The following is a 19788-nucleotide window of genomic DNA, read 5'->3' on the forward strand; positions in this document are numbered from 1 at the left end:
TATATNACTTGGGCAATTTTATCCCTTACCCAGGACTCATTCTGCGCGTTCTGCGACGTCAGGATCTGCGTGCAAGTCTCTCGTCGCTCAGGCGGTATCGCCCTGGTGACCGTTTGCTTGGCCGTGCCGTTGTTCTTCGCGGAGTATCTGTTCTTGGCGGAGTTGGGCGCCGCCGGCAGGCAGCAGCAGAGAATATCCGCTCGTCCGGAACGCCTGCGGCGCAGATCCAGGCTGACCATCGCGGGGAACACCAGCAGCATGGCGGCCAGATTGAACAGCAGTAGGATACCGGCCTGCAGGCAAAAGACTCGCAGAGCCGGGATCGGGATTAACGCTGCCGCGAAGAAGGCGGAGACATTGCTCAGCCCCGTCAGCAGCACCGACAGGCCGGTTCTCTTGAGGACGACTCCGGTCTGCTCGCCACTGGGCACCTCGTTCACCGACAGCTCGGCGTACGTGTGCGTCAGCAGGAACATGTCGTGCACGCCCAGGCCGAGCGCGAGAAACGGCACTATCTGCGTCGTGGCGGCGTTGAACGGGATTGCCAAGAGCGCGCAGAAGCCCAGCCCGGCGGCCACCGTCGCGCACACCAACATCACGCCGGCTATCGCCACCCCGGCCTGCGAACGTACCGGATCCTTCCAACGAAGGAGCGCCACTCCCGCGTATACCAACTGGAGTGAAAAATACACGTGTACGTGGTCACTGTGTATATAATTAAACAATTCTAAGATTCTTTTCAAATTAATTATCCTATTAATATTATTTTTGAGATGAGAAATTAATATTTGAAATAAAAAGTTGCTTTTTTATCGTAACGAATATAATTGTATTAAAATAATTATATATGTATGTACAGCTCACATAATTATTTAATCAGTCTAATTAATCTAATTTAATATTATTCTAATTTAATATTATTCTATCTCAGATATATTTTAGATTTATATTTGGGGGGGGGGGGTATTTTTTAGATCCATGACTCCAGTTCAAATATAAACCAATTGGTCAATTATCAAAAGTTAGTTCTAACCATGAGCACGCATCCGATGACGATCTTCATGACGGACACCTCGCTGTACTTCCCGAGGATGTCGTTCATCGTGGTCGTGCTGAAAGCGTACAGATTGTAGGGCGTCGATCCGTTGGCATCCAGCACCTTCTTCACCTCGTTGCTGAACGCTCTCTGCCAAGTCTCCAGCACCTGGGCGGCCTTCTCTTGCGACCAGTCTATGTGATGGACCTTGTAGGTGTTCGCCAGGAAGTCGTACAGCTCCCGTTCTCCCATCAACTGCACCACAGTCTGCAGAGCGGCCGCCCGGGTCAAGTGGCCCGTTTTATTGTGCTTCGCACCGCCGACCACCAGCTCTTCTGGCCAATGCATGTACTTGGCGGCGAATCCATAGCAGCCCCCTGTCAGTTCGGATCCTACGTCGGGTATCTGTTGCAGAGAGAAGAGATGACGTTGAACATCGAGTGAAATCAAATTTCGATTCCGGGGCGACGTTGACGATATATATCGCAGCTACGCTCTATTATCGCGGCGATAATAAGACGACGATTTCCGGGGCAAAAAACGAGACAAAGAGAGAAGAACCCTTTTTTTTTCTTTATCCATCCGTCACCTCGACGACCGTCGCCTCTCTCACCCTTCCGCGCATTTTGTTCTTCACCGGTGAGTTTTTCAAGCGTGACCGAAGGCAGAACCGTGTCAAGTCACGCCAGGAATTCCACCGGCAAAGAATTATTACAGGTGGCTCGAGCGATGTTCTTTCTTATGGGGTAGCCGGGGGTGTCGTAGACCCCACAGGGCGAGATTTTATGGGGGCTCTATATAAAAGAGCATACCGCCCCCGTGACTCCGGGCTTCGGATCTAACCACTTGGCTGGACACTGTCCTTTATATCGCGCGAGAATAAACGAGAAATCCCAGCAATGAGGAATAGAACGGTTGATCGGCGGGGATTGTTGTCGCGAGGGTATTTCCAGCGAGTCTTTCAGTTTCCAATTACTGCGTTACGTTCGAGTTAGAAATACAAATGTCGCAGAGGAGTCACACAATCGATAATACAAGGGGACTAATTAGGATAAATTAAAGCCCTGCGTGGGCTTTACAGTGCAAAAGCATTGTATCCTCAATCAATCTAGTCAAGGAAAATTATACAAGTCCAAATCTCGCGGGGGAGAACCAATTAAGGGAGGAAGGGAGGTTTGAACTTGCGAAGAGTCGATGAAATTCAACTCGTTATTATAGCTATAAGGATCAATCGAAATCTCGTAGGTTATTTATACTACGTACCAACGATAAAAATATTTTTGTTCGTTCTTGAGTTATGCAAAATCACAATACATATCGCAGGATAAATCGGGCTGCTGCAGCTTCATATGTTAATATTTTTCTAATTTCTCACATTCGTATTCTTATCATTAATACATAATATAAATAGCCTATGAAAGGATATCGCATTCAATTAATTTCTATATCTGCACAGTTCAATGAGTTAAGTTTTACCGACTTTTCGCAAGAGATCAAACCTCTCGGCCTCCTTTAAATTTACACAACACCGCTCTCGCCGATTGCCATTAGTTTCGCTCGTGTAAAATAAACGAAACGACAGGTGATATCGCATAAGAACACACGAGGAAGAAAAAAGATCCCAAGTGGCGGGCCATCCAACGTCCAATCGAGTCGGAGGCACGTCACATCGAGTGCCGCTGCATCGGAAACATACAGGCCCAGGTATATAACGCAAAGGCATACCAAATAAAGCCACCGTCACGCGCGCGCGACCCACCGTCGAGGTCCCCGATTGCACGCGTGATTCAAATCGGACGCCTCGCACCTGGCCCGGCCTGTTATGTAATTCCACGAACGAGTCCGTAGAAATGTAATCGCGCTGCTGACCACACTTTTCGCGCTCTCGCGGCCGTCAGTGTGTATTTAAGGGAAACACGGGGTGGAAATACCACAACTCCGCCTCCGTCATTGGAAGAGCCCAGTCACTTGTACGCCGAACTTCGAGACGCATCGAAAATTTAACTCCCGCAAGAGAATTGTTAAGAAACAAATTCCCCTATTAGTCACAAATATGTCGTGAACAATTCATTAAAATATAAAACTCACTAGAAATTAACGCATTTAAATGTGAAACGCACAAAAAAATGTATCTTATTGCTATGTAAAACACATGAAAGAAGTTCCAATCTAACGTCCACTTTAATTTCGAAGAATAAATTGAAATATCGACAATACATAAAATTCGATTTCTGCCAATTGTATATAATTGCATTTATTATATATAGCACTACGAAACCTATGCTTGGCTCTTCATGGCCTGATATTGTCAATTTTTTTTTAAAGAGCCTATTAATAACACAATTTTATAAAAAAAAAGTGCTCCAGCTCTTCAGCCACTGATTACATATATGCATAAATATACCTTGCAATCCCTGCTTTCATTTTCGAATTAGACAGCCGATCAAGCCGCCCGCAGCTACATTCCGAATATTTCGAGTCTCGCATGCGTGCCGTCGCGTGGCCATTGAGCGCAATTACTTTGAGTACGAGAGCGCGCATACCTGTGTGAAAATAGCAATAGGCGCGCGCGCGCGTTAGAGAGAAAGAGAGAAGGAAAGCCGATGCGAGCCCGTCGATGTTAATGCACACACGGGAGAGCGCGGCGATGCGATTCACGTTGTGCACGTGTCGGGGTATACGCCGGTCGTGCGTATGTTAATGACACCGAAATGACGGCGGTCGCGTAATACGATGCGAGCGCGCGCGCGTGTGTGTGGGGGTCCGCGCGAGCGCGCGCGCCGGGGCATACCCTCGGCGACCACCGGCGAAGCGCAATAATGACGCACGTCGCTCGATTTTATTATTTTAATGGGCCGCCGTGCGCGACCCACGCGACTCGCATACTCATCGAGCATTTCGCGCAGGAATCGTGCGCTTTCGTACAGTCGGCGTCGTGTATTCGTTCCGCGGCTCAAAAATTACACAGTTCTTGGCCTTGTATATTGTACACGTGAAGTCAGGACCGTTATAATTAGAGTTATTTTAACCTTATTATTGTAATTAGAGTTGCCTATAAGCGATTTTCAACCTTATGGGTAGTATATATAAGGTTGAAAGTCGTGTAACTTTGTGTCTAGGGGATGGCACAGCCCGAGTATATGTATGTATAAAGAGTGCTTTTCATTTAGTGACTACAAATCGACATAAGCGTCAGCTTATCTTTGTTTCTTATCGTATGTGAAGCAAAGACGATATGATATTTGTATCGACATCTATAGTCGGGGAGAGTAAAAAGATAGTAGCTGGCTAGTGCAGGCTAGATTACATTTTCTAGCTCGTCACTGGTTCGTTGCTGCCTGATTATTCGCTAAAATGTAGCATCGGCTTTGCAGCCTAGGTGTTACATATCAAATATGATAGGATAGATGACGCTGTCTATTCTAAAATATATACTTCAGCTACTGTATGCCTATTAGCATTCAAAAGTAAAGTAGCAAATCAGAACTGAAGATACGTTATTCCATAAATATCTTAAAAAAGCGGAAGTGAGCGTTACATCACCAACCGGTTATGACTTTCCATCTCGTAACTGTAACTTCGTTTGTTTGACCACCAGCTAACTTATTTACCTAACTATTATCGAATCACTAGGAAAAGTGAGCGTTACATTACCGGCTAACAACGACGTTAGACACAAATTTACTACCTCATGGCTAGACACCCACGAAGTTCAATTTCTATTAAAGAATATACATGACGTCGAGTGTACGTCCCTTACTTCGCCCGCCCGTCTGTTCTTTCGAGTCTGTCTTACATTGACAAGTGTATATTTGTGTGTATATTTGTATGTGTGTGTGTGTCTACCCCTTCTCCTCATCTTATCTCACTATCGCACGGAAGCCGTTTTGACGTCGGCGCAAGTGACATTTATTCCAACAAGACGCGTCTCGCTCGGGGGAAGGGCAATTCAGCGTTTCCCAATCGAGCGGTTAAATATTCATTCCGCTGTCTGCGGAACGCAGACTGGACATCAAAGCGAGTCGATGCGCTCACCGGTCGCGTATACGTACTAGTGTGCACATGCTGCGCGCGCGTAACCGGTCATCGTATCCGCCGAAGAATCCTAAGTGATCACTCGTTATTCCCGACGAATAGCGAGTCCCACCGGGCGCGAATGTCACCCGGCGATGGTCTCCATGTTATTCTCTTCGTAGCAGGCTTCTTTCGTGCGACCTATGTTCGTCGAATTCGCGTGAACGTTGACTGAATTTATCCGTGTTCAATGAAGCAACGTAAACGTTCACGACGACCATTCGCTACTGGGCAATCATGAGTGAACAAATCGCTGAGAAATCAGTCGGCGTATCGAAGCTTCTGTCACATCGTATTCGGGGAAAATTGACTAGTGCGTCGAATTTCGACTTTTACCTGAATTGACAGTAGAGTGGAATTCACAGTCGCTGCAATCGAGCTAATTCGAATAACACGATTCTCTCATGAACTTGTTCAGAGGGGAACGATCGAGAGAGAGAGAGAGAGAGAAAGAGAGAGACAGAGCTCTCGTTTCGGGCGAAGAGAACGCGAACACGCCAGCGGAGATTTTACCTGTTGGGATTTTTTGTTAGGCGCGGTTTCTGGGCATTCCGGATCCGCAGGATTCAGACACGGCTTGCTCTGATAGCCGTTCGTTATTCCGGCCCTCTTCATGTAGTCCTCGAGCGTTTTGAAGGGAAACGCGAACTGCAACTTCTTCATCTCGTTCAGCATGCCGGAAGGATTCAGGTTCGTCCATTGAACGGGCTTCTTGTACACCCCACTGCTCAACCGAAAGAAAGATCTGAATGATTTCGTCGGACATTCGTCGTATGTGAAGATTAAGAGATGTCGTGTCAACGTGCCCAGACCGTGAAAATTAACCTGTTAGTAGCCACTGATTGGCGGACGTTCTTAAGTAAAACACCAGGGGTCTCGGTTTAGTATTAGAGATATAAACGGAAACTGCCACCTTTTACAGATATGAACGGAAATTCGGCGCTGAAAGGGATAGAATTACACATCGATCGAATGACTTTAGACGATAACACGGAAGCGTCCCGCGTAAACGGGGTAACGGCCAACTGATGGGTTAAGTACCGACACCGATATGTCAGTATCGTGCGAAAATACTCACGGTATATGAACGGGATATTCCGGACCTAGGAGTTGGCTACCTTCCCAAAAGCAGTCGAGGGGCGTGATGATGGCACATGGTATAATACTGTCGAAAATCTGCAAACAGAGAAAAGAAAGAGAGAGGTGAGCTATTCGCCGGGGAGGTGAAAAACGCATCTTAGTGGCTTGTTTCTCTTTCGATTACCGCTACCGCTGTTATTACTACTACCAGTACTACTACTATCGCAACTACCACCACAATTTTGCAAGGGAACGCGCTTCATGTAACGCGCGCGCAAAAGGGAGCAACCGCGAGAGGGAATCGCCGCGCGCGCAGACCGGTATTTACGGTGCGCAACACGCGTTTGCGTATAATGACGACGGAGGAGGAAGGGGATGAGGAGGGGCCGGACCACACCTGACACGGTGCGTCCGTACCGCAACGGGACACCGCGCGCCGCGTCATTACCGGACGCTAATTGCTCGTTCTCGGCCCTTCGCCCTTCCTAACCTCGCCCCGCGCAGTATGCAACCGATACGGCGCGTGCACCTCCGCGCGCGCGCGCTTGCATACGTAAAGGCGCATTTGCATCTCGAGAGAGTGGATCGAGAGCGGGTCTTCCTCTTCTCGTCCGCGTATCTCGGTAGATTTGCATTCGATCGCTGAATCTCCTCGCACCTGTCGGATCGGTATTCCTGTTTTTTTTCCCCCTAGCAATACGACGTATACATCGAGTCGAAGTTTTTCAGAGACAAGGAGAAAACTACAAGGAAGAATTTTTCTGGAAAAATGTGCAACGGACTTTTCACCGTCATTGAGACTAGAAATATATTGCTGCCGCTATTTAGGCTTATTTATTTCGTTTGATTAATTTCGATCTGACGTTTCCGACGAGATTACAAAGGGATTAAACCAGCGAATTACTTTACGAGCGACAAAGATGAGAACCTGTTCCGACAAATGCGCATTGCAAATACGATAGGATTGCCTTTCAAATTAGCATTCAGGCGGATATACTCTGGCGGATCGAAGTGTTTGAACAACGTCTAGATGCAAGAGGTATAATCTAAGATAATCTTATCCCCAAGTCGGATGTGAAGCGCGCGAGGGTTACGAAAGAACGTAGCGCGCGCGGACCGCCCTATTCGAGTTTCCTGGAACTCGAAGGTGGGCTCTCGTAATGGCCTAGTACCCAGAAAAACCGTGTGACGATCGTTATTGTCGGCGTCGGGGTATTAGCCGGATCAAATTTTGTTTACCGCCGTATACAAAGTAATCTTCGCTCGTCTTACATTCTTTTTTTGCACTGGTAAACGAGACCATTTTATCGCGACTGAAAAATATTTCTTCGAATCTCAGGATTCCGGCTACACACGATACGAAAATAATAATGCGCACGGGAGAAAAACGAAATCGGGTAAAAAGTGTCAAATTTCAGGGTTGCAGAGAGAAGTTTCTCGCACGAATTGCAATCGAGTCGAAGTTGAGTAAAAATCGAATCACATCAACGGTCTGACGTAACAATTTGAACCGCAAAATATACTATGTACGATGCTGAAACTGTAAGATCGAGTAATTGAATCAATTCGATTGCTTCGATTCGAGTAAAACGAATTTGCTTTAATTGCTCTTTTTTTTAATATATTCACGATCTTCGAGACAAGTGTGACGTATAAAATATACACACAGAGAAAAATAACTCAGAGCAAATTTTTTATATTGTAATAAATAAATAAATATATAGGGTGTTTCTTAAGTAAACAACAGAAAAAAGTTTCTTTGGATTTAGTATAAGTGTTTATGTAACTTAAGTTTGTTTATAAACAACATAATTAAATAACATAATTTAATAAAATACTATTTTTTTTGAGTGACAATATTTCATTAGAATAACCATGTTATATGATAGAAAAAACTATTATTTAGAAGAAATATTTCGCTTTCAATAAAAAAAAAATGTATTTTATTATATATTACATATTTGTTGTACGGCAACAAAGATCTTTAAAATTATAAACTTATATTATTCTTTTCAAATAATTTATTTCTTGTAACAATCATAAAGTTTAGATGAAACTACAAATAAAATATGTCATTTGACATAAAGATATTTATTGTTTAAGAAACTAAACAATTCTGTTTGTGGAATCAAACATTCGTTTATTCGTTCTATTCCAAAAGACAAATTTGTTTCAATTCAAGAGATTTTATTAAATCCAAAAATATATTTTCTCTATGTATCGTTCAACATTTTAAAAGTTAATTATCGTGTTTTGTGAAGAAATTAATATATATTTATATAAATTTTTCCTTTTTATATAAAATTTTCTCAAAAATCAACTCTTAAAATACTGGACAGTATTAAAAAAAACACTCTATATATTTATTTGCTATGTCAACAAAATTTACTATTCCCTCGAATTATTTTTCTCCGTACAGATAAAATTACACATAGTATGCAAGTGTATATTAGTGTATATAACGACGGCCAGTTTCAAAGGAATACTATCTTGAATACCTGTAATCGCAGAGAAACCTCTCTTTCTCTCCCTCGTCCCACTCTCCCCTGCCCTTCTCACTCTATGAACATTCGTAGACAGCCGCGTTCTTGGCCGTGAATACGTTTCGACGGGGAGTAAAAAAAAAAACAGACTCTCGCGCGAAACACGTTTATAATGTCCCGGAAGCAGCCGGTCCCGGGCATCGTTCGCGAGGGGACCTCAAGAAATCGTGTTTTCCTTCTCGAAATGCTTACCATCGCCACCACGCTTCTCTAACGCGCTCGCTCGTTTACTTGCGCGCTTACTGCACGAATGCAACGTACACGTGCGTACGCGCAAATTACACGTACTATTTCGCAATGATGTAATCAATGGTCACCGACCGATGGTCGAACAATTTTCCTTTTATTGTCTACATGGCCAAAAAGATTTTCAAAACGTTGAACCCGTGTTAGACCACATATTATCGGGTACCGAAGATTGCAAACCGAAGAATTTCGAACTTGATTGATCGGGTCGAAGCGAGCCGAGATCGAAATTAGTTGATTCTAATTTCTAATTAGAAATCTCGAAAATTAGCCGGATTCTAATCTCCAATCGGTCATACATCATTAATCTCCAATTAATCTCCTAGTCTGACACGGGTTTTATTAGACAATAAATTTCATTCATCGTTCTTCACCGACCGACATCGATCAACAACAAAGGCCACTTATCGTCCAGGGTTAACGGACACGTCGCGCATGTGTCACGTGCGCGCATCGATGTCTCCGCTAGAGGTCTAATGGGAGCGCGAGACGGTGCGTACATACGCGCGCGCGCGCGCGCACGCCATTCATACGGTATGCGCTCGCGCGTGCACGCATACCTGTCGTGAGTACGTACGCGTCGCGTACGCGCGTTTCAATTACCTGGTCGATGTAGTGCAGGTCGAAGTTGGGTATGCTCGGCGCGTAACACAAATCCTTTAGTCTCCACGTGCTGCAAATGACAGATGCGTACGCGTCAGTATGAGAGCTCGCGTCATTTCGTAAACATGTAAATGCTGTTTTAGCGCGACTCTATTTATTCTCTGAGTTTCTTGGAGCGAAATCTCTCTCTCTCTCTCTCTCAAAAGAGACTCTTTTGAGAGAGAGAGAGAGAGAGAGAGAGAGAGTTCGAAACGAGCGAAAAGCTCGTTCTCAGCAAATGTGGAGCGGCACAGATTCAGTTTTTTTCTTATTTTGAATGTAAATATTTCCTCGACATTTCAGAGCAAAGAATTCACTCGTATATACTCGACATCGAATGATTTGACCGTCGCTTTACTTTTCGAGTAGGATTTTACTCGGAGAGAAATTTGAGAAAGAATCTTCTCTAAATTTCTTGGAGTGAGATTTCACTCGAAACAAACGAAAACTCGCTCGAATCGATCGCGAAAAAACTGCCGCTCGCAAACCCTATGTTTTTAACTCAAACATAAGAATAAAAATATTCATTCGATTATTCAAAATAGAGAAAAAATTCATTCTATATGAATGAGTTCTCTACTCAATTTCGAGCGACTCTCAGTCGTCACTCTGCTTTTCGACATCTCGATTTTTCTTGTCCGGAAAGAAACGTCTCCTCGACGCAACAGGTGAACATATCCCGCATCTTTTTGCACCCGGCGGCTCATTTACATCGCCGTTACGTTAAATAATCTAATCGCACCTTAATTGGCCCGGTTTTCAAATTAAACAACAACGCGTGCGCGTGGAATCGATACTCCTTTTCCGTATTCAAATGAGAAAGCGCAGAGAAGTAGGTAGGTAGGCAGGTAGGGGTGGGCAGAGTCGTCGGCAACCGGGAACACTTACATCTCAAACAGGTGCACCTTAACCTGCGTCGCAGCCTTCAGAACCGTCAAATGTTCCCTGAGCGCGGTCGGATGCAAGATATTCGCCCCGGAATGCCTCGGTGTCTGGATGACGAGCTGGTGCGTCGATGCGGCGGCTTCACCGAGAGCTTCCGAGGCATAGGTCAGCTCTTTCTGTAACCTTCCTCCTTCTGCAACAGATCGAATCGCGAGCGAGTTCATCTATAAATTTATCCTTATCACAGTTGTTCGTTGAGTTCGAAATTAATGGGTTTTCATTGTAATCATTTTAATATACCGAAATCTTCGATTTTTTTTTTAATATTGATCGCGTATCTGCTCCACTTTATATCGACGAAAGGGAATCCTTCTTCAACGTCCTTTTGCTTCTGAATCTACCTCTTACTATTAACGGGAGAACAATTTCAACAAATCGCTCTCGAAATCTCCTACCTTTCGATGTTGGTCTCACATACCCCCTTCCCCTTTCTCATCAACGAGAGGGATCGTTCGTCGACGTCCTTTTGCTTCTGAATCTTCCTCTCTCTTAATTCGAGGCTGACGCGGGAGAAGGATCTCACGAGTTCACGTGCTCCTTCGCGCCGGCCGACTTTGAGCCTGCCGACGAGCGATGTTCGCGAGACCGTCGGGGTTCCCCGAAGGAAAAACATCGGAGACAATGTCGTAGCGCAAGTTTCTGCGATTTCGAAACAACTGAAGTTCCCGTGCGAAGTCTGCCGATAGAACGTGTCCCGAAACGGTCTCGAAAATAACGGTTCGACACGCGGTGAAGGAAGCGAAGTTTCGACGACGACGTTCGATAAACAAATCGCTGACAATTTATTAGTTACCAGAGAAGGGGGATTATTATCCTCGAAAGCGGGCGTGCAAGCGTCCGTGCGAGTTGACTTCGCTTTTTGCAGGACGTTTGAAGAAACGGGACGAGAAGTGCGTCTTCTCTCCACGGAGGAGGAGGAGGAGGCCAACGACGAAGACGACGACGCAGCGTACGCGCGCGATTTAAAGGAGCATACGGCTACACGTACGAGCAGTAGTAATGGACGAGGGGCGCACGAGAATGACGGCCGTTGCGCGCAGGGTACCCTGGTATCCCACCTAGTCAGATTTCACCGTCAAAAATGCCGACGGCGTATTTGCTCGTTCCGCCACGACGCGGTCGCCGTGGACCACCCGTATTGCTCGCCGGCGCGAAAGTGGTTCTCAAACGCGGCGAACTCCGCCGTCGTGATCTTCCTGGGCGATATCGAGCCTGATCAAAGGGAGCGGGGCGACACGCGTGTTCCGCGTCTCCGACGAGCGTCTTAGTGACGTGACGGATTCCAAGGATCTACCGGGAGAAGAGGATCCCACATCCGGCGGAAGTGAGATCGCAGTCGGCTGCGGAGGGGACGACACCTCAGGAGGCGAAGCATCGAGAGGAACGAGAGACTCGCACATTCCAGGTTCCGGTTCACTCACTGCGTGAGGACGCGGCAGCTCTTGAGCGTGAACGGTGCTGCGCCGGCTAATTAGCGTTAATCCAACCCGACGAGCTCGATCCTACTGTCAGTTACATTCTCCGGCGCTCAGCCAGTGAAGTTCGCTATTGACTAAATAATATGCACCTGTCAATCGCGAGATGTCGGTCAACTTTAATGGCGATAACGGTGCGCGCAACGAGGACGTATCTTTCTTCGAAAAACCGCGTTATCCGGCGGCATTGAAACCTCCTTTCCAAACTTAGAAGGCGGACCTGGGAACGTGTGAGGGTGCGTGGGAGAGACGACGACGACGACACACGTCCGTCAGCGCGACGGACTCCGGTGACGTAACGCGTGTCGAGAGCTCGTGAATTTGTGAGTCGGCCTGTAGAATGCGGCCGAGCACCGAGCGTAATAAAGACACTACTCTCTGCTCTACGAAGCAAGAAACGCGTGGCTTAACGGTGGAAAGCGGCGGAGAAGCAGGAGGAGAAACAGAGAGAAAGACGGAATGAGACAAGGGCGGTTGGGGAGAAGAGAGGTGGGAGGGAGAAGGAGAGAGAAATAGCGAAAAAGGGCATCACCGGCGACGAAGAGGACGCTTAGAGGAAGAAGGGAGGAACACGGCGAGTAGGGTACGGGAGAGAGAAAAGAGAGAGAGGGAAGGAGAGAGTGAGTGAGTGAGTGAGTGAGTGAGTGAGAGAGAGACGGCGAAAGAGCACCAGGCTTGATTTATCGACGTGGCGTCTCTGTAATTATTTCTCCGTCCCTGTCTCGTTCGCAGAGGGCGAGCTTCACTCCGCCGGTCTATCCGCACCCTTCCGGCTACCGTGATCGCAGCCGTACATTCGCGCGAGCGAGGCAGCATCTCCTCCGCGTCCGTTCGTTCGTCGTCCAGCCAGAGCGAGCTCTCTCCGGGGCACCCTTGAATGGCCGCGTCGTCTTTCAGTTCTGTCGGCGCGTCTCATTCACCATTCCACCTCTTCTTCTATTGTTTTCGCGAACTTCCCGCATCCTGGAGGACGACGATAAGACGGCGGGCCCGCTCGCAGGGGGACCAGCATACTCGGATCCGCCACCACCGGCAGTTCCTCACGCCCGACAATGTCCGATTTCCTGACGAGTTTGCGTTTCGCTCACTGTCGCTGCTGTCGAAGTTTCCTCGAGTTCGGCATTACGAAGTTCTTCAGGGTCAGACCAAAGCAATCATCGACGTTAATACGATATTTTGAACCGTCTAACGACCGCATCTTCCAATTACAGAGAGAAAGAAGGCGGCCTATTAGGCCGGGGATAACGATTTCGACTTGATCATTGGGAAGCGATTGATATGTCCGATCGTAAATCGATGTCCGGCCAGATCGAGGGTTCTCGCGTAAGAGGGAAATGAGAGAGATAGAGAGAGAGAGGGAGAGAGATGCGCGAGTCCTCCTTCTCTCTCTGGCGATATGGAAGCAGGTGCATACAACTTTTCCATTCTCGCTTCGTTCGCTGTCTCGCACTTTAAGCCTTATTTCGTTTCAGACGAATCATCGAGCCGCCGTTACGGCGTATAGATATGAATTGTCGTGTAACGCTGCGTGCGTGAATTCGCAATTTAATGATGTAACGAATATCGGGTTTCCGCAGAATGTTCCTTGTAATGCGCAATGCCCACTCTCTAAATTCCTCGGAGTGAAATCTCACTAAGGATGAAAAATCGCTCGAGGGGACAGCGAAAATGCAGCCACTGGCAATCACAAAAGTGAACGTTCGACTTAACAGTGGAAGAGGAATCGTTAAACGCTCGTTTTAGAATTGGTGTCTTTCCTATATTCTAAAAGATCCATTTTCTACAATTTCTCTACCATTGTTGAGTTTTTCTTACAATAAGTACGCAAACGAAGCTCGAGCCAATTTAAACACGAAAATGTCAATAGACCGTTTGTGATACAAAATTTTTTATTGTGTATTATCACTGATCTATAGTAACACTTATTACAAAAATGGTTCTCTCGGCTACAACTTTTTCACTATGTTGATTATAGTGAAAAGTCTGAAAAATTTCCCTCACATTCTACTTTCCGAGTGAAATTTCACACAGAGAAATTCGGAATACCTTTTTCCCCCAGAATTAAAATTTCAACCTGAGACGCGCGTACTTCGGTTTTGCAAGCATGAAATTCGACGGCAAATTACACGGGAAATGATTTCCCTACGCGCGATAACGTAAGCACCGCTCGGCACGCACGTCCGAGCACCTTAACGCGCGCGCGCGCGCCCCGTTATCGTCCCAATTATTTACTCGACATCGCGAGATCGCGTCGCTCGTCGGGACGAATCTATTCATCTCCGGCTGGCGCGCGGGCGCGGACAGCTTTATGACGTGTGAAAATATAAGAAGCACGTGTTGCAGCTTCGTTAGGGGTCCTTGTTCCCGCGACACGCCCCGCCTGCCTGACTGGTGCGCGCGGCGGCGGTTTGTGTCTCGGAGGAAACGCTTAGAAATTCTTGCGTGTGAAGAGAACGCGCGCCTACATATCCTCCTCTTCCCTTCCTCCCCCCTCCCCTTCCGCTGGCTGCAGCTTTCCTTTCCGTGTGATTAACGAGCGGTTCCTCGCGGCGGCGTTCGATTCCTCGTTTCCTACGACGCCCAGCTCTCGTCGCCGAGGTTTCCTCGAACGCGGCGGGCGGGAAGGGCAGGGCACGTTGATCGACGCGCGAATTAAGATCAGGTATAGATTAGGATCCATCGGGGAAAAGTGGGGACCCACGGATAAAGCACACGTAAAGCCCGTGTCGTGCCGGAGATTGCGGATTGTGGATTGGAAATTAGAGCTCGACGAGTCGACCAGTTTCGATTTTGGTTCGCCTTGGTGGTCCCGATCGGTCCAGTTCCAATCTTCGATTCGCAAGCCTCGATCTCCGAATATCTGGTCTAACGTGGGCTTTAAAGCGCGTGTGATCCAGTTTCCTGGCTCCGGAGCGAGTTTCTGGTCCCGGTAGGGGTTTACCAGACTCAACTACTTTTAATTGAAACCATTTCCGGACCGATTGTCCCGTAATTGCGGACATCGGATCTCGCGGTGTCGCTCCCTTCGGTGCCCTCCCCGGGAGTTTCCGCGCGCGCGCGCGGACGAATGAGCGTCACTGGGATTGGATGGGGCTCGGTTCCGGTGAATGGTCGCGGTGGGTGGCCCGGTGGGCTCTCTGTGCGCCAAGCCAACCCAGCCAACCAACCAGAGGTGGGCCTGCGTGCCTGAGCCGAGTCTCGGATCTTCTCTCCGGAGAGCTGGAGCCGAGAGAGAGAAAGAGAAAACAGCTTCGTCGTGGGGCCTCTGGTCGCCCCTTGCCGATCGGCCACTCGCCCCATCCCTCCTCCCTCCCTCCCTCCCACGGCTCTCCTCCTCAGTGGTCGCTCGCTCAGTACCACGCGCGCCCGTCGCTTCTCGTCGCTCACTCTCTCTCTCCCTCTCTCTGTCTTCCTCTCTCGATGCTCCGGGATGCTGTGTCGGGAATAGTCGGTAAAAGGGGCCACAAGAGAGTTCCTATACCGAGTAGCTGGCCCACCCTCTCCCAGGCACCGCGCCACACGATGCTTCCTTTCTCCATCTCGCGCGGCGGTTCCTCTCTCTACTATCCGTCCAGTGCGCATCAATCTCGAGAGCGCACAGTATCGTCCATTCATTCGTGAGAGCACTCACGCGAACCTTGATAAGTATAAATTGGAGTGGAGTTCGAGAAAACGCTCGAGATCTCGCGAGCGACCAATGTTTGCCGCCGATGAGTTGAGTCGCGAAGAGGCATCTGTCGGCACACAGAGATACGCGAAATGTAACTTTGCAGGCGGCAACTGTCGCGCGACATAGGACGCCGGCGATTTATCGGACGGGCTAAGTACCCCCGGCCGAAAGCCGAAGTCGCTGACTCATGACCGGAGTCAAAATTAAGAGATCGGGGAATTAGAGGACTAGGGCCGGTCGAGGGCCGACACCGGCGCGTGGAACAACCTGTACAGGGCCAAGGAAGCCGCCTTGTCGCCTTAGTCCGACAAAGACGGACGGAGGACGAAAGCACGACCGTGCACGAGGGCCGGCCGAGTGCTTACATCTTCATTAGGCCTTATGCCTTCCAATGGATGCGAGAGAGAGAAAGAGAAAGAGAGGGGAGGAGAGAGAAAGAGAGAGAAAGGCAGACGCACCGACGGAGATCCAGAGAAGGAGCGGAGAGGGAAGCCGAAAGGAAGAAAAAGAGCGCGACGAGGACGTGAGACGAGGAACGAGAAGAAAGCGGTGAGAGCGAGCTAGAAGATCGTCGTCGTCCAAAGACCCACCAGGAATCTGTTGTTGTTACACCGACGTACGTACGTACGTACGGATGGACGGACGGACGGACGATCGGCTGGCCGGCCAGCCGCATAAACAGAGGATCTCATCTTTCGTTTACTCGCTGTGCAATTGTTGCACGCGCGGCGAACCGCTACGCAAGCACGCGCGCGTGCGTACGGATTGCATCGGAGCTTGCGATCGGCTCGCTTACGACGATGTCTCATTTGAGGGAGAGAAAGACGTCCAGCTGTGCCGCGCGAGTACGGCGAGATCGAACGTATATACTTATGATATCTATAGAACAGAAATTAATTGGCTCGATATATTGAACCGACAGAGAATTCATAGACGATAATCGGTGGGGTAAATAGATAGATATATATTGGGCTGTTCGATAAATTCGTGCGAATTTTTACGAAAAACTCAAAGCCGACACATCCTTAGTACAGCTTCATTTTTTGTGCTCTCTTTTTTTTTTCAATGATTCGCCGTCGAAAAATGACCAATACATTATTGAATAAAATTATGTTCGATTAGAAAAATATTGACCTTGAACTTCTTGCAAAAATTCGCACGAATTTGTCAAGCGTCCTAATGGATAATAATTTTCTCTAAAAGTGAAAACGTACGAATTACGAATACGTAAGTTTTACTCTATGATTTTAGCAATTATGAAGGTTTTCGAATTATATAAACGTGAAACTTTCCACTCTTCATGTTTTCGTTCTTAGGGAAGAGTTATATTATCGTTACTTTGTACTTCAGCGATGTTGTATGAACAATTCCATTCGACAAGTCGTGTGACTTCTCTTCCGTCTCTAATTCTGGATTAAGTCGTGTGTGTTAAAACGCGCACCGATGAGACTGGCGGACGAGTGCGTGTGTGTATGTATGTCTTAGCTCTCTCATTTCGACCTTGCACCCTGTAGTTGGTAGCAGTAAATGCAAATTACGCCCTAACGGACGTGTTGTGTGAGCGGAGAAGTTGTAATTTATAGGCCACGATCTTCCTGCAGGTTGCGCGCGAGAGAATCTGCACGTGAAGGACAGGTTTACGCTAATGTACGAAAAAGAGAAAAAAGAAAGAAAAGGACAATCGAGAGGGAAAGGACGATTTATCAAATGTCGCGTTTAACGTTCGCTTGTGACAATCGTTGAAGCATCCTGTACACGTATCGTTGCTCTCTTATCCAAGGTGGAGGGCAAAATAAGCTATCCTCATCTTTTTCCACCGCACACTGTTCTCTCCCGTCTCCGCTATGAATGCTAAACGCTTCCCGCCACACGCGGTTGCTCGAGCCGAGAAAAAGAAGAGAACGGATATCGGCGCGTGTGCCATTCACGTTTCTGCTCGATCTTCCGGTAATCGCGTCTGCACGGTCTGCCGAGTGCTCGGTTTCCGATTCAAACTGGCCGAGCATATTTTTCTCGTTGTAACGTAGATGTAATAAATACAATACGATGCACAGAGACAAAGACGGAGGGTCCTGATTGCATTTACGTTAAAGACCGCCAGGTTCCCTTCGCGTTAAATTGTATTTTCACGTAGACAATGTAAACTATATAAAATATTATAAATTAAACACAGTGTGTGCAAAAAGAAAAGACAAATTATTGGTGTAAACTATAAAATAGTTCATATCCGATTTTGATGTTAATTATGAAGATATTTAATATTAAAAATTAAAAAATTGACGCACGCGGATAACAGAATTTTTATCATTTAAATCCACCTGTGGAATTTTTAACAGAAAAAAGTGTTCTCCGTGATTACAATAGGCACGATATGCATATAATACTTATCTTTTCTTTTTTCAACGTAAGATCAACTTCGCTAAATCAACTTCGCTAAATCTATTATTGATTTTTCATGGCATCGTAAAATACTAAAATTGTGTCATTATGTTTAAACCAAGTGATTTCATCAATTTTTAATAAGTTAGGTACAGTTAGATATAAAGTACACTTTACGAATATTTAAAATATCCGTATAATAATATAAAAGATGTTAATATACAAATATTATCATTCAGATTAACCTGTGAGTTTTTAACAGAAAAAAATATATAAATAAGACTTAAAAAATGTAAGAGGAAGACGAGCCGCTCCATAACGTTTAGATTACTTGTCCAGAGATGACACATGACATTTAGTTTACATTGTTTACGCGTAGACATAAACTATCATACTTTACACGTAAACGCCCGACCTCGCTTCTACGAACCGATAAAATGACGCGTGTCAAAGATACATATAAGAGCCGATGATGAAATCTTCGTTCAATCATTTCGATTCTGAGACGGATTTCGTTGGTGCGATCCCGGACAGTCGCGGTTTGCCGCTATAATTGCTAATATGGGCTACATCGTTTCTCTCATGGCGAGTTCCCGGCGCAATAGCGCAACGAATTCGGCACGAAAGAAAGCTGGAGCCGGCTGGACGCGCTCGTGGGCACTGCACGGGTGCAGGTGATTGAAAGCCGATACTCTTCGCGCTTACACCGGACGCAGTTGCATGCGTCGATCGTTAAAGTCCGCTCGGCTGCCTCGGATGTTAGACAGCCGGTCCGTTTCGGCACGTCCGTATCGGCGCTGCGTATTTCCAAGCTCGTTATCGTAATCGCTTTTCCCTTGAGACCTCATTGTCGCAAGAATGTAACACGATCGAATATCACGTTGGATATCGTCGTAAATCGGATAAGTAGAAAATCCGGACGAGATGAATGAAAGAAGAAAACACGTCGATCTAAGAGAGAAAATACATAACGCTTCGAAATTGGCACTTCCCGACAATTTTCGCGTAAAATTCGCATAGCGAAACGGGTCATCGTATTGAGAGAAAAAAAAAGTTCAATATTTGCGACTATAATCGCTCAATGAAATAAATAAAAATAAATTAAATTAATAAAAATAAATTAAAATGATTACAGCCAGGAAACTCATGTTTGCGTTAAATACTACGATAGTATTAAATCGGTAATTAATATCATCGACAATAATTTCATATTGCTGTTACTTTTTTCTCAGGATAACAAAATAATTTAATTGGTGCCAAAAATGATGAAAAAGTATCCGAATATTTATTCACCGAGATACTGGTACAATGCGGAAAAATAGCGGAAGAATTATGTGCGAAAGACCCATGGAGGGTGCGAAGGAGATGCGAAGATAAAAGGATATGACGCTATCCGACGAAACAACAAGCCGACACTACGAAACGTCGAGAAACGTACGCGTATATGCACCCTATCCGTACCGGATATCCGTGAGGTGACTGCACCACGATAGACACAGCATAGAGCACGTTAGTCTCATCCGTTGCCTTCGGTCGAGACATGCGGGCGCAGATTTTTCCGAAAGGCCGATTAACTGGGATCCATAGGCTTATCGAGGACTCGCGCGACATATTCCGCTCAATTTCATTCTTACTTCTGTTGGTTTTTCGTTATATAAATACAGACATTATCAGGATTGCCACAAAAAATTAATTTTC

The 19788-nt window shown here is 46.6% G+C and overlaps 1 protein-coding gene across 1 annotated transcript in view; it reads right to left on the reverse strand.

The window, feature by feature from the left end:
• The window catches only part of LOC106743715 (protein patched), a 42347-nt gene that overhangs the window by 7078 nt on the left and 15481 nt on the right, over nucleotides 1-19788 (reverse strand). The window contains exons 3-8 of the mRNA XM_014617834.1: nucleotides 10510-10699; nucleotides 9583-9652; nucleotides 6189-6286; nucleotides 5624-5834; nucleotides 1034-1441; nucleotides 30-674 (exon numbers count right to left, since the gene is read on the reverse strand). Of these exons, the coding sequence (XP_014473320.1) occupies nucleotides 30-674; nucleotides 1034-1441; nucleotides 5624-5834; nucleotides 6189-6286; nucleotides 9583-9652; nucleotides 10510-10699 (1622 nt within the window). The remainder of the gene's footprint in view (nucleotides 1-29; nucleotides 675-1033; nucleotides 1442-5623; nucleotides 5835-6188; nucleotides 6287-9582; nucleotides 9653-10509; nucleotides 10700-19788) is intronic.

Source organism: Dinoponera quadriceps, unplaced genomic scaffold, assembly GCF_001313825.1.
Source record: "Dinoponera quadriceps isolate SergipeBrazil2010 unplaced genomic scaffold, ASM131382v1 scaffold690, whole genome shotgun sequence".
Lineage (NCBI taxonomy): Eukaryota > Metazoa > Arthropoda > Insecta > Hymenoptera > Formicidae > Dinoponera > Dinoponera quadriceps.